At 38.7% G+C, this 14,189-nt stretch overlaps 2 protein-coding genes and 1 long non-coding RNA gene across 3 annotated transcripts; all 3 read right to left on the bottom strand.

Annotated features, from left to right (window-relative positions):
- Nucleotides 1-793: 793 nt before the first annotated feature.
- Nucleotides 794-3,915, bottom strand: LOC108953438 (uncharacterized). The gene is made up of 2 exons (XR_010505837.1): nt 3,769-3,915; nt 794-1,187 (listed from the first exon to the last, which is right to left on the bottom strand). It is a non-coding gene; the product is annotated as an uncharacterized LOC108953438 (long non-coding RNA).
- Nucleotides 3,916-5,848: 1,933 nt separating this feature from the next.
- On the bottom strand, nt 5,849-7,196 carry LOC135659147 (uncharacterized). Its single transcript, XM_065176281.1, has 5 exons — nt 7,026-7,196; nt 6,828-6,872; nt 6,636-6,747; nt 6,486-6,543; nt 5,849-6,391 (listed from the first exon to the last, which is right to left on the bottom strand). Exons 2-5 carry the CDS (start codon nt 6,859-6,861, stop codon nt 6,089-6,091), a joined length of 507 nt encoding a protein of 168 aa, XP_065032353.1. The 5' UTR covers nt 6,862-6,872; nt 7,026-7,196; the 3' UTR covers nt 5,849-6,088.
- Nucleotides 7,197-7,345: 149 nt separating this feature from the next.
- LOC135659138 (armadillo repeat-containing protein LFR-like) lies at nt 7,346-13,341 on the bottom strand. Its single transcript, XM_065176274.1, has 8 exons — nt 13,103-13,341; nt 12,045-12,214; nt 11,014-11,150; nt 10,666-10,910; nt 8,437-8,542; nt 8,211-8,349; nt 7,784-7,911; nt 7,346-7,706 (listed from the first exon to the last, which is right to left on the bottom strand). The coding sequence occupies exons 1-8, from the start codon at nt 13,281-13,283 to the stop codon at nt 7,454-7,456; spliced, it is 1,359 nt and encodes a 452-aa protein (XP_065032346.1). The 5' UTR covers nt 13,284-13,341; the 3' UTR covers nt 7,346-7,453.
- Between the last annotated feature and the right edge of the window lie 848 nt (nt 13,342-14,189).

Below are 14,189 nucleotides of genomic sequence, written 5' to 3'. Positions count from 1 at the left end.
CGGTGGGCGGTGGGCGGTGAGATTAGTAGGGCAAAGGGCGAATGTGCAGACGAGGCTAGGGGGCCAAGCCAGTGTGACAAAGATAGAAGCATATATATATATATATATATATATATATATATATGGCATCTTTGCCATAATCCTGATACCCCTAATATCCAAAAACCCGTACATACCGAGTCTCAATTATGTGACACCGAGAGACAGAGAGGCTACGATGCTTCTGCCATACCAGTTACCGACGACGATGGCAGCAGCGGCATCTGCTGACGCGCGGCCAGGCCAACATCCCGTACCCACTTCGTATCGGCCCTCTGCGTGATAGATTGCACCAAGATACCCGCTACGGCCCTTCCCAGGCAACGTGGAGATCATGGAAAACATCTATCTGGCTGCCGCGAGGCCAAGTGCGAATGCTATCAAATCATAACATCGTCGCAGCGCTATAATGTTAAGGGCAAGCGCATCCAACTCCACCACTGGCAACTGGTTTTGGCCACACTCTAAGCCTTCTCCGATACCCACCCAAAGTTCGCCACCATCGGCTCTCGTTCAATGGCAACTGTCTATCTTCCAGCTTTAGAGTTGGTGAGATCTTGGCAACCAAACTACACCAAACATATCGCAACCTATTATCCAACAGCTATCTGAAATCTTACTTCTGGACATTTTGTGTGAGATCTTGCATCTCACTCTTACCAGAGCAGACATCCAAAAGCTCACTCTCTTTGGTTCTCACATGAGAAAATTTTACAAATCTTAGATCCAAAAACTAAAGTTTTGAGTTATGGGATAGACAAAACTGGCTTAATTCTTCGTAAAGGAGACATTACAATAACCATAACAACTTAATCCAATAGGATAACTGATCTATCAACTCGTTGGACTTAAACCATTGATCCAAAATGCCTAGACCCAAGTTGATAATAATATGCTCATTAAGTTTTTACCCATCTTGATATGAGATTAAGCTCGAGAGTATTACAAATTTTCTTACTTACTTAATGACTTGACTTTAGCTATTATGCTGCCTCTTCGTTGTTGTTTCTCCTTCTTCACGTCCTATTCTTTTTTCTTCTTCTTCCTTCCTCCTTTCTCTTTTGTTCCTTCGCCATCCCTTCCTCTTCACCCTCTTTTTCTTCCTCATCGAAACATTGGTACACACCAACATACTATGTGCTGGTACACTGGTATCGATCGATATGTATTAGTCTAATAGATTGTCGAAATGGATCCGATAATCGAAAAGGCAATCCTTGCATGTCACCAATAAAATTTCTTTGTACACTTAAGTGCTCACTAAATAAAAAATTGAAGAAAGAAACAATTGCACATAGTATTTTAGTGAACATGGGGGGGGGGGGGGGGGGGGGGCATTTAAGATATTTACAATACAAAAGAACTATAATGGGCAAAATATAAGTTTGACAAGAACTATATCCTAGGGCGAGGAGGACAGGAAACTGTTCACAAAGGAATATTAGAAGACAATCGTGTCGTCGACATAAAGAAATATAAGGTTATTGATGAGAGCCAAAAGAAAGAATACGGAAAAGAGATGCTTATCTTGTTGCTAATCAACCACAAAAATATAGTTAAGCTCTTGGGTCGCTTCATCTAATCCATGAAAAGAACATCATATCTCCTTTTTCCATGGGTACCCACCCACCTAACGATTGCATTAGAGTCTGCTGATGCCTTGGCTTACCTACATTCAACAGCTTCAGCTCTAATTATTCATGGAGATGTGAAGTCCTCCAACATATTTTTGGATGAAAATTTCATCACAGAGGTTTCCGATTTCGAGGCTTCAAAGCTAGTGCCAAAGGATAAAGATCAGCTAGGTACCTTGGTGCAAGGAACCAGGGATTACCTAGACCCTGAGTACCCTCAAACTCGCCAATTAACAGTCAGAAGTGATGTTTATAGTTTTGGTGTGGTTCTTCTAGAACTGCTTACTGGTAAGAATGCACTTTATTTCGCAAGATCTAAAGAAGAGAGGACCCTTGCATCAACTTTCACTTTAGCGATGGAGAAGCGGCTATCAGAGATCTCAGATAATCAAGAGAGGAAGGAGAAGAACTGATTCAGGAAGTCAGAGCAATCGCCGATGAAGGAAGTGGCAGAAGAGCTAGACAAGCTGAGGAAACTCAAGCTGCATCAATGAGTACCACCTAAGGAGACTGATAGCTTGCTTGGTGAGCCATCAGATGAAGGTGGAGTCAATACTACTACTCACTATAAATTATACACAGTATCAGCACTAAACATCAACTAGGGAAGGTAAATCCAATATGCAAATTCAGCTAATCCTCATGGAATTATGGGTTCCTTGTAGTAATCTTGAATAAAGAGTGCTGGCAAGTGCAATTGTGAACATTCATATGTGATAGTGAGAGTAGAATCTTGTCTGTAACTAAAAGAAACCAAGTGGTCCATTTCATCCTCTACAACAGTATGTTGTATATCTCCTATGAGAATATGGATGCAATGTGATCGTTGTTGTTAATAAATTACAATTTCCGATCTATTCCTAAAGTATTAAAAAGACCATGTTTCTAAAATGGCATTTTTTGCATTGCATATCTATAAAACCTTTAAATTCTAGCGGCACATAAATGCTTTTAAATGTGACTAAAAATTGATGAACCCCACTACCATAATAATCTCTATTTGAGCTTTTCTCATTACTGGTTCAGAAGCAAAGAAAAGGAAGGAAAAAAAAGAAAGAAAGACAGTTCATATGACTTGATACTCCTCCCTCAAAGCAAAGTGACATGGTACCTAATTATAAGATTCTATGTGCGCAAGCGATAAATTTGATTAAGCTTGCGATGGTCTAAGTCTTAACACGGCCAAGTGCATAGGAAATATTGGGTAAAATCTGATAATCCAATCATTTACTAACACATCTCACCACCATATGAAAATTTTTAACTTAGTAGAAAGAGATCAACAACATGTAACTAAAATTTCATATACATTATTGATAAGCATGTCTAATCCCACATCACCCTCACCCCGAAAGGTCAAAACTATCTATGCCCATCCAAAGCAGACAATTCCTCCCTGAGTCATCATGCTTCGAACGTCAAAGACAAACGATGACTTATCAGATAGTGCTAGAAAGAGGGCCCAAGAAATCTCAGCTCCCCTACTAGGGGTATCGATAAGCACGTTTAGTTTAGTCCCATGTTGATTGAGGAGTAGAGAACCGAGATAAGCACGCCGCCTTTTTTGGTTCTATAAGTTATCAATTATTGAACTATTTTTTTAATCTAATTGATTGTTAAAAAGGTAAGCGACGTAAATGGAATTCGAGCTCATAAGCTTCTGATAAACTATCAAGATCTTTACCAGTCAAACTAGCTAACATCTTCAAAAGGAGAAAAGAGAAAGAGATCTACCAAGCAAAAGGATACGCCATTTCTACCTTCTGTTGGGTTCCATAGCAAATCCACCGTGAAATGGCTCATAGACACAGCTACAGTAACGCCTATTTTTGCAGTGGAATGTGGCAAGAAAATGGGGGAAATAATTAATCGAGAGAGGAAAATTTAGAAACGACAACTATCCAACCAATTTGCCGACCACAATCAAAAAGAAAACAATAGGCAAATGGGTTGTAATAACAGCAGCACAGCAACGAGAATAAACACGCACAAGAACGCCACCATTTCAACAGCACGAAAACGTGAAGGACCAAGAAATCAAACACATGATGATGCGTAAAGGAGCCGCGGGATGCGAGGATTCGATTAGTAATACCTGATGCAACTCTTTGGCCCAAGAAACCCTCTTCGTTCGATGCCTTCAAGCCGACCATTACAACACCGATCTGAAGCGATCCATCTACCTGCAAAGCCGACGCAATCTCTTCTCCTGATAGGGCAGCGTCGGGAAAGAAAGGTAGGTTTCGGGCGCGGAGCAGAACAAGTGGAAGCCTCCGAACCTTCTTGTAGGTAAATTTTTTTCGATTTTTTTTTTAATAATTTTCTAAAATGATTTTTAAATTAATTAATATTTATATACACTTAAATAATACTTAAAAATAAAAGTGAATTTTTGAAGAAAAAAAACTGAGAAGTTCCTTTACAACTATCCAACTTTAAAAAAAAAATTCATATAATATTTTTTTTATAAATAATTATTTTACCCTTGACTCGATTAGTCTCGTTACTTATGCCATCCAATGCTTACTGATGACCCTTGTGCGAGGAAGAAGAGGATAGGAGAATCATCGTTGTCTTTATAGACCCTCCCACCCTATGGTGGACCAGCCTTTACTCACCCAATGGAGACTAGTGGGGATCGTAGAGGTGACGACATCCCTCGTGTCGAAGAGGACTACCCAAGCTCGGGTCGAGGGTTGCATATGACAATGACTCACCCTCGTGTGAAGGGTGTGGGCACGATGATGAACCATCGCGCTAAGGTTGTAAATGACAATAATAACTCTTGCACCCCCTCCTTCCTGATATTAATGTCACAGGTGAGACATAAAAGAATAGAATTATCGAGGTTAGTGAGTTCAACGAAGGCAACGACGAGTTCAACGGAGATAGAGACAAAATGATCTCTTCACGTAGCTAGGAGCATTTTACAAAAAATTCTTAAAGTTATGAATTTTTTTATTCCTTCTATTTTTTCAATTTTTATATATTAAAATTTTTAAAAAATATTAATTTGATTTGGTTTAATTCATTAAACCATTCTTAACATAATGAATCGGATTGAAAAAATAATTGATCGTAAAGGGAAATGGAGAAAGGGATAATAATGGAGTTCTGAAAAGTATATATAAAAATGAAAATATGACGTGTTATGGAAGAAAGCCAAAAACCAATAGTTTTTTTTTTCTCGAATTCATCCCACATTATATACATAAATATTCTTCAACAAGTATATGTTATAGTTAAATTCTTAAAGTACGATTATTCATTTGAATGATAGATAAGTGCTATTGAATTTGACTCGAGACATATATATATATATATATATATTCCCTTTTTTGACTTAATATATGGAGGTGTCATCATTTTTCTAGAATTCCTTCTTATTGCGCGCCCCACCCCCTATTTTGCTATTTTCCTCATTTTTCTAGTTTCGGACAAATTTAGTCTAATTATAATATTTCTGTATTATAATATAATATTTTCAACAAGAAAAGACTGTAACACAATACAAAAATAGGAAAAAAATAGATAGATCATTGGGGGTATTTAAGGTACTAGGAAATAAAAAGGTTATTAGAGAATTCTATAGATATAGGTACTAATTAGATAAAATATATTATAGATCTGATTAAATTTTGATAATGATTATCGATCAATAGAAGAAAAAAAATTAATTATAATATGATTATTTAAAAGATAACAAGAGAGACTATTTTAATTATTTATTTTAGACCATTTGCTTTCAATTATATAAAAAACAGTATCTCCTAAGAACGAATTAACCTAATTAATTATTGATATTACATATATTCTCGATCCATCATAAATCTTTGACATTAAAGATTTTCATATAATAATAGCATAATAACAATTTCTATTCTTACACTAAAAAAAAAAACTTAAAAAGAGATACTTTTCTCTTGAATTCATCCTATTTCTATAACAAAAGATTAGGATATTACTATTTACTATCATATTACTATTTACTATCATAACTATAGGATTTATAATCTTATTTTAATTTATTTTTAAATATTTTTATATTATAAATATCAATGGATTAATTGACTTATCAACTTGATCAAAATACTTAAATTGAAATTAATAAAAATATACTTATCAAAATTTAATCTTACTTATTTTTGATATGAAACTAATTTATAAACATAACGTCGAGGAATCTAATGACTCTGTTTACGTCACATCTTTATAAGCAGCAATTACACGTAGGAATTTTTCTTCACGGTCAGCTGGCTGCTTGCCAGCTTTATTGAGATGCCTATAACGCCACAAATATTCCCGACCCTCATCATACTAATCAAGCAAAAACTCGATGGCGTTTCGTGCGAGTTATTGGGAGAAGAACATATATGACATGGGACGCGGGGGCGGGGGGGAGGAAGGTGGGAGTGTCAAGGGGCAGTCCTGGTGACGTTGAGGATTCTGACGCCGATGAGGAACAGCACAGTGACGGTGGGGACGAAGACGACGTTGGGGATGAGGTCGATGTGGAGCATCTTGAGCGGCGGCACCTTCTTCCCGGTCTTCTTGATGAGGATGGCGGCCGGGGGGGCGGTTACTCCGGTCAACATCATGGCACGGGAGCTCGTCTTGTACTCCTTCACCTGTTCTTTCATGAACTCCACAAGCAGTGCCTTCCTCTCGCTCTCCGTCCCTGGATCCGCCGACGCTTTCGGCCACTTCTCAAAGAATTTCTTCAGGCAAGAAGAAGAAGAGGAGGAGGTGAGGGATGCATACACAATCAAAGACTAATTAGTAGTGAAGTTAATGGAGGACTGATCAGCTCACCTGTATCTCAGTTGCTTGGATAGTAAAATGTTTACCAGGCATGACTAAATTGAAATCGCTGCATTACAACAAGAAGAAGAGGTAGAAGAAGAACACATAATGATCATAGCACAAAGGAGGAGATCAGGATCAAATATAAAGAAGTTTCACCTGCAAAGGTCAACAAAAGCAAGGTGAAAATCTTCATATTTCATTATGTTTTTTGGGCCGAAGTACTTCTTGTAGACCTGATCTGTGGATAAAGAGTCCACCCCAAGCAAGCCTGCAGAGAAAAGGATGATGTTAATGCAGGAAGAGTGATCAGAAGATATGATCTCATGTGAGAAGAGTGAAGGTGATCACCGAGCTTGCCGAGAACACTGATGGCAATGCCCATTATCTCTGAAACTGAGAGATCAAATACTTAAAAAGTTTGTGAGGACCGGAAAAGCAGGAGGCGATAGGAGGATTGTGGTGGGTGGGAGGCCATTTTATAGCATAGGATGAGGAGACGTTGGGAGGGTCACAAGGAGGAGGAGAGAAGAAGTTTGGAATGTGTACCTTTCCCTTTGATTGGTTTTGTTTCTGTGCGACTCTTCGATTCCTGACCTGATGCGGACGATACTAACAATGTGGCTGCACAACCTATAATAGAAACTGGACATGGTTGATGCAGAGGACTCCCAACTGATATGAGATGTGAAGATCCAACCAATCCTGTCTTTGCAAGCCAATCAAATGAATCATGTTAGATCAACTAGTCAGATCTTCGGTAAAGATACGAGTGATAACATGAGGATAGACATATTGAACGAATCAACTAATAAATAATAGGATTCCAAAGATCATGCAACTAATTAGCCATATTTTCTCACAGCGACTTGGGTGTTCAAATCACTTATCCTTTGTTCCAATAGAGTGAACAACAGTGGACGAGATTCACATTACAGTCATAAGAAGTTACAGAAACAAATCATACATGAAGAAGCTCACATTCCCCAGACACCACGAGCAGCAGTAACTTTGTTTGGCCTCGACGTGAGCTCGTAGAGTAGACGAGAAAATGTATCAGAGTACCTCGCGTCTGACATCAGCATCTCGGCGAAGCTACTCTCGTGAGCCATTAGCAGATGCCGGTTTTGAGGATCGGAGACGAGGCTTTCCAGTATCATTGCGGCTTTTCTACAAACATCGGGCACAGGATGTGGAGTCTTGATTACCTTGAAGAGTCTATCGACCGCCCTGAAATTTGATTATAACACATTAGAAAGAAGATTAAAAAGGGCATCCAAGTGTTGCTGTATAAAATTTGGGCCAACCATCTTTCACTTGCAAGCTTCAGCCTGGAATCTGTATGCACTTCTGCAAGATTGTAGAGTGCCCCTACCGCTGCTGCTTGTGCATCCACGGCTGGTAAACTAAGAAGATCGACTAGTCTCTTGTAAATCTAAACACAAAAAGGAAAACCCATATTAACCACCATGATGATTATATATTTCCAATATAACTACAAGCTATACCAGCATTTAAGTATAAGTAGGTTGTCATGCATAGGTGGACTATACAACTGATCTTACAAGTACAATGGGATGAGGTCAAATACCTACGGTATAAGTAATATTACCTTTCAAAGGCCAACCTGATGTATACCAGCCGGTGGCGAAAACAGAGATATTGGTGATGTTAAATATTGGAATCAACACCAATATAGGTTATCTACAACCAAATTAGTAAAAAGCTACTGACCTCTGGAGTTGAAGGAAGAAGAAATGGCTCATTATCAGGATTTATTATGAGGCGTCCAAGCAATTCAGCAGCTGCACAATGCCATGCCTTCACCGAAGATCCAAGCATCCCCATGATGGCCTGAACTGCACGTTTCTCACTGCTTTCATGAAGTATTGTAATTTGCAGGTGCAAAACCATAGCCATAAGTGAATAAGAGGGATCAATTTACATGAAGTAAACTCACGTCATTCCAATATATGAAGGCTTAGACGAGCTAAATATACGGAGGTCCAAGAGTGGTGCTAAATTGGCAATTGTCTCTAGTGCATTCGTTATAAGCTCCTCGTCTTCTGTACGATCAAATTAAACAAGATAGCTTTACAACCCGGTGTTAGAAAAATAAGTAACTGAGCAATATTGATGCAGATTATCAATCCTGCCTATGTTTGACAACATCAGTTGCAGTGCCTGCGACAGTCATTCCGCATTCTATAATCAGCACGCTCATCAGTGATAATTACTAGAGCCTAAAATCCTAGTATGACTAGTTTCAGGAAACTCAGATTGAGAGCTGATGGAAGTGCAAAACTATGCGATTACAACATTCACCTGCACCAATGTACCTCATAATGTCCTTAGTTGGCAGTAATTCTATGAAAGGGGAGTTCCTGAAGCCTATTCACTTGACCATTCTGTATCATACAACTTTCTAATTGCAAGTGTCCCAGCATTTGGATCATCAAAGGTCCTCCCAATCAATATGTGATTGGATATACAATAAGTATAGAAGGCTCAATAGATGATTCAACAGAACTTATGATTGACTGTCTACTTCACATATAACCTATTAATCTAGCACCAAGTTCCTGATGCAGTTATATTTAGGCAGGAGAGATTGCCTTGAAAGCTAAACAGTATCTCTGGGTAAGAAGAGTTACCTTATGGATTAAGTTTACCTTACAAAATCATAAAACAATCAACAAATTCACCCTTAGATATGAAAAGTAGTTTCAGAGAAAGAGGGGAGTTGCAACTTGTGGGGTAAGCTATAGTTAATAGGAAACAAAAAGTGTAGCCCACGAGACCAAGATCAACAATATCACATAAAAGACAGATTTACCATATAGTATATTGTCGACTAAAGCAGCAAGCTTTATTGGCAACTTTGTAGTGACACGGTAAGCTAAGACTGCTATAACAACAATCATAAAGCTTGTCTACAGCAATCCGCTATAACAAACCAAATTGCAGTAGAAAGTAGAAACCACCAAAAAGCTAGGCTATGGCGTACCTTCAAGGCTGCATTTTGGATGTGACTTTGTCAGTAGTTAAATCTTTGGACCACGAAAGGAGACGAATGGCTTGTCATGATCTAACCTAATGTATAACTGATAAGACCAAAATCACATGACTGAAAATGCCGAAGTCCAGGTTAATAGTAGTAATACCATCAAACCTTATATGCAATATTATAATCACGTTCATCCTCCCACTTATGATGTGTAACTAAATCAGAATGTTATAACCTTCCTCATTTAAGACCTCATGACATCATCAAAGCCCAAGAGTCAACATTTAATATAGATAACATATGTGGCCCAACCTTGTGGTGTCATATCATGATGTGTCACCTGTCTCATCCACGAGTAGATCACCTTTTTACTTGGGCCCCTCACCATATGAAATACTACTAATGCTTCAATACCAATTGTCACAACAAGACCTAACGGAGAAACTTACCTATTAACTTAATAGGCTTAAAACCGCATGACTTAAAATGCTTAAGCCCATGATTGACTCATCTAGCTCTATATTCAATCACATTCATCCTCCCACATCCAATGTGGGACCATTGAAGTGTGAATCGGCTGGCTGTTAAATTATTTCTTCTAAAAAACTTAAGTTCCAGAGACTTATACAACGATATCAGTATTTCATTTATCTAGTTTCTTTCTTAATATTTGAGAATATCAGCTATTATTTCCTATTTTCCCCCTAAACTCCAGTTTAATTTTGTGTATTCAAGAAAATATTATTAATGAACTTTGAAAATGATATTTTTTTATGTCGTTCAGACTGTTGATAGCTTTGCTATTTGCCATAATGTTTTAATGTACATCAACCACTGTTATTTGCCTATGCCTAGTGGGTTCACCTCATGGGAAAGCTCCTTCTTTGCTATTTGGTCAGTTGTGTACATTTGACCCTTATACTGCACAATGACAAAAAGCCCAGTGCATCCACAATGGCAAGAATCCCAGTGCACCTTGGGCTCTGTATTCAACCACAACAAAATATTAGCATCAAGACATGCACAAAGAAAAGAGGGATGTATCAATAGCAAAATCAACAAACTTGAGACCGTATATGAGTACAGCAAGTATGTGTCCCTTTAGAAGGGTAAATGGACTAATATTGTTAAAATAAAGTGTCAAAAGACAACAAAAATACAAAGTATGACAGAGTTCTGTACCTGTGTTCTGATCCTCTATGCACTGGAACATAGTTTCCATGCAATGCCTGTGCTGTGCCATTATCGTTTCATTATCAGGCATGAAAGAGAAGTTCCTAATGACATTAGAAGCAGCAACTGCACACTGTTGTTTTTCTGCGTGAGCTTCTTCATCCAGATTAAATAAGCCATCATCTTCAAACCACCAGTCTATTGACCGATGCCTTTTCCCACTGGAAACCTCCATATTAGATGATTTTTTACGACTGCAAAAAAAAAAAAAAATCCAACCTAAACCTTCATAGTATAAAGGTATATAAGGATGTCTAGAAATGAGAAGTTGGCCATGAAAAGGTCATTCTAACACACCCGGGGTAGGAGGTGGTGTCAAGACTGGTTGTCAATTCATTCCCAAAGCCTGTCACCGCTAAATTTGCTCCCAGTGTTCTCACCCGTGCAGGCTTTGTATAGTCTCGAGGAAGAGCAATGTCACGCCAGTCATCAACCTTGCATACAAAGACGACATAATTTAATGCGAGAGAGAGAGAGTACTAAAAGGGTAAGATTTCAGAATGAAACAAAAGCTACATATAAACCAAGGATTGAAATTTTGTATCGTCCGGAGTTTCAAGACTCGCTCGGTATGGTACGATACTGTATACCGAGTGGTACAATTCAGTATACCGCTCAGTATATATAAAAGAAAAAAAAAACTGACGGCCTCATCACCCTTTTGTGTGTGTGTGTGTGTGTGTATATATATATATATATATATATATATATATATATATATATAATCGTTTTCGCCGAGGCGACATCTTCTCTTTTCTGCCCGCGACATTGCCTCTCTTCTCCCCGTGCCGAGAGAAGGCCGACAAACAAGGAGGGAGAGCGGCATCGATCTCCAGGTTCTCCTCTTCTTCTTCCTTTTCTTTCTTCCCTTGCTTAATACCACCTTCTCCCCTTCTTTCTTCTCCCTGATCACCGTCCGAGACGGAAACGGCCCCAATCGACGGTACCGCTCGATATGAACGATATTATTCAAAATTAAAATCCTTGATATAAACCTAATTGTCTTGAAATTTTTCATGAATACTTGAGTTGGGATCAATATGCTTAAAGGAGTAGTCAACCAATACAAAACTTGAAGACCACAAGCATGTTCAAGCTGGCGACATTTATTGGTGAATTAAAACAGATGAAGAAAGTAGCTAAAAATTGAAATGGCAAAGCATCAATTTAGAAAGGACAGCTAGTACTCTAAGATTTCCTACTAAATGTCATGAGGACCAATAGTTTGAGAGCGAACCATGCAGTAAACTACCTCATGGGAATTCAAAGATTTTAAAACATTATATAAAATAAATTAACAAACAAACAAAAAAGATAATATCACCCACAATTTGAAGGAGAGCATCCAGCAGTCCAGGTATCTTAGCAAGCGCTGTTGAGTCTCTACGTAGGTCATCCCTTTCTTTGAAAGAAAGCAGGGTGAGTGTGTTCAATGCCCATGTTAGTTCACTCTTCAATCCACTTTGCAATGCTAAGACAATTCTTCTATTGTTTTGATCTGTAAAACTTTAGTCAGTAAAATAACCAAGAAACCGAAACATACATACATTTACCATCGAATTAACATAAAATAAGCTCCTATCTGTGGAACAATCATTTCATACAACAGTACTGGTTGATGAAAGGACAACAGACAAGACAACATGAACAAGAAAAGGAAAAACAGTTCCAGTTGACTCACTGGTGGTTTATAACTTTTATGTTAATATCATTCTTTTTGTCTAATTGAAAGAAATTTTCATTACATCAAATATAGTACACAACACTCATACATAGATTCGAACCTGAGACCTATCACTTATGCAACAATGTACTAATCAATCTGTCTCAATAGATACATATGAATATCATTCTTAGTGATGAACTTGTCATTAAGATACTAGCCATTATGCTTAACCATTGGGTTACCATGGCATGACTATAGAACCAAACCTCTTTTAAGCCTTTTTCTTGATGGTATACTCTGCAATGCAAAGTGTGTGAGTGTTGGAAAAGAGCCATGTACATGAAACTAAGGACTTAAGTGTCTTTATGCAGGTTAAACGTCCGCCAGCGGCTACCACAATCAATCCCAAAGATATCCCCCTTTTAGACCCAAATACAGATGGGTACACCACGAGGGGCTGGCCATGTCGGAGGGCCCTTAGACCAGTTCATCACAACATCGTGCGAGAGAAAATGAGTCCCATGGAAGAGCAGGTCTTCCATGGAGCCTCGACAAGCACCAGCTTGGTGGCTTCAATGTTCTACTGAAATACCATCTTGTAGTTCGCCTGTTGTAGAGTGATTTAAGAAAGAAACATCCTCACAAGTGATTCAAGATTCTAAGAAGAAAGGAAAGGAAGGGGAAGGGAGACGAAGAGGAGAGAGGATATAGGCGGATAACCGGCCAAGGAGGTCGTGATCTGAAGCGAAGGGCCAAGGAGAGACGCCGGGGAGGAGGCGTCGCCTGCGGCAGCGGCAGCAGCCGAGGTGGCGGCGGCGGCCGCAGTGCTGCCGAACGGGCGACCGCGCTTGGCGGGCGTCGTGAAGGAGCCGCCGGACTTGCCGGCTTCCCTCTTCTGCATCTCAAGTCGCCTTCCCTCCCTCGCAACAACCCACCGGCCGAGGATGCTAATGATACCCTTGCTGGCTATCCGAGTCCGTTATGCTCGACGAAGCGGATCAAAGTGGGGTTATTTGGATAGACCCGATCCGACACATTAGCGGGTCTAGATTTCTTGACCCGCATCCGTTCCGTTTCGTTACTGAGCCGTGTGGCCCAACAGATCGAATCGGGCTACGTCAGGTCGAGTCATGTTGGCTCGATACGTCAACTCATTGTGAACTCAGCATCACAATGATCGACAATAGAGAAACAGATTGAAGCGAGAACGGATTCCAATTATTATCTTTCTTTTTCTCCCCTTTAATTTTGGAATCTGCAAGTGGAGCACGAATATTGGAAAGATGAGCATCAAATAAGAGTGTCTGCGATGGAATAGTATATGTTCCTCTTGTTCTTCTCGACTTGGTGACAATTTCGATTTATGAGATGCTTAAGGACTGCTTTTATTGTTCTCCTCTATGATGCGGTCTATCATTGAGATTGGATGTGTATCTCCTTTTCCATTTACTTGTGGAAAGGAGAATGAAGTTTAGGTATCTTAGATATAACATTATTATGATATAACATTAAAGAATGATTTTGATTTATGACTTTGATTTTGTACATAATTAAACTCACAATCTCAAATCTTTAACTTTGATTTTCATTAGCACTTCCCCATTTATCACTGTCTCTTGTTATATTATAAAAGTCCTCAGGTATATTGTTATTTAAAAGTTAATTATTTTTAATCTAATCGGACTCTATTTCATTTCGATATTAAATTGAACCATTCGAACACTATTATAATTTAAATATTAGATGAGCTTTATCGAATATAACCCTAATATATATTTGTAAAAGACATATGGTTATATTCGAATCG

The sequence above is a fragment of the Musa acuminata genome, chromosome BXJ1-4, assembly GCF_036884655.1.
Source record: "Musa acuminata AAA Group cultivar baxijiao chromosome BXJ1-4, Cavendish_Baxijiao_AAA, whole genome shotgun sequence".
NCBI classification, from domain to species: Eukaryota; Viridiplantae; Streptophyta; class Magnoliopsida; order Zingiberales; family Musaceae; genus Musa; species Musa acuminata.
The sequence above is the reverse complement of the archived record's forward strand: the minus strand, read 5'-3'. Positions and strand labels throughout refer to the sequence as shown.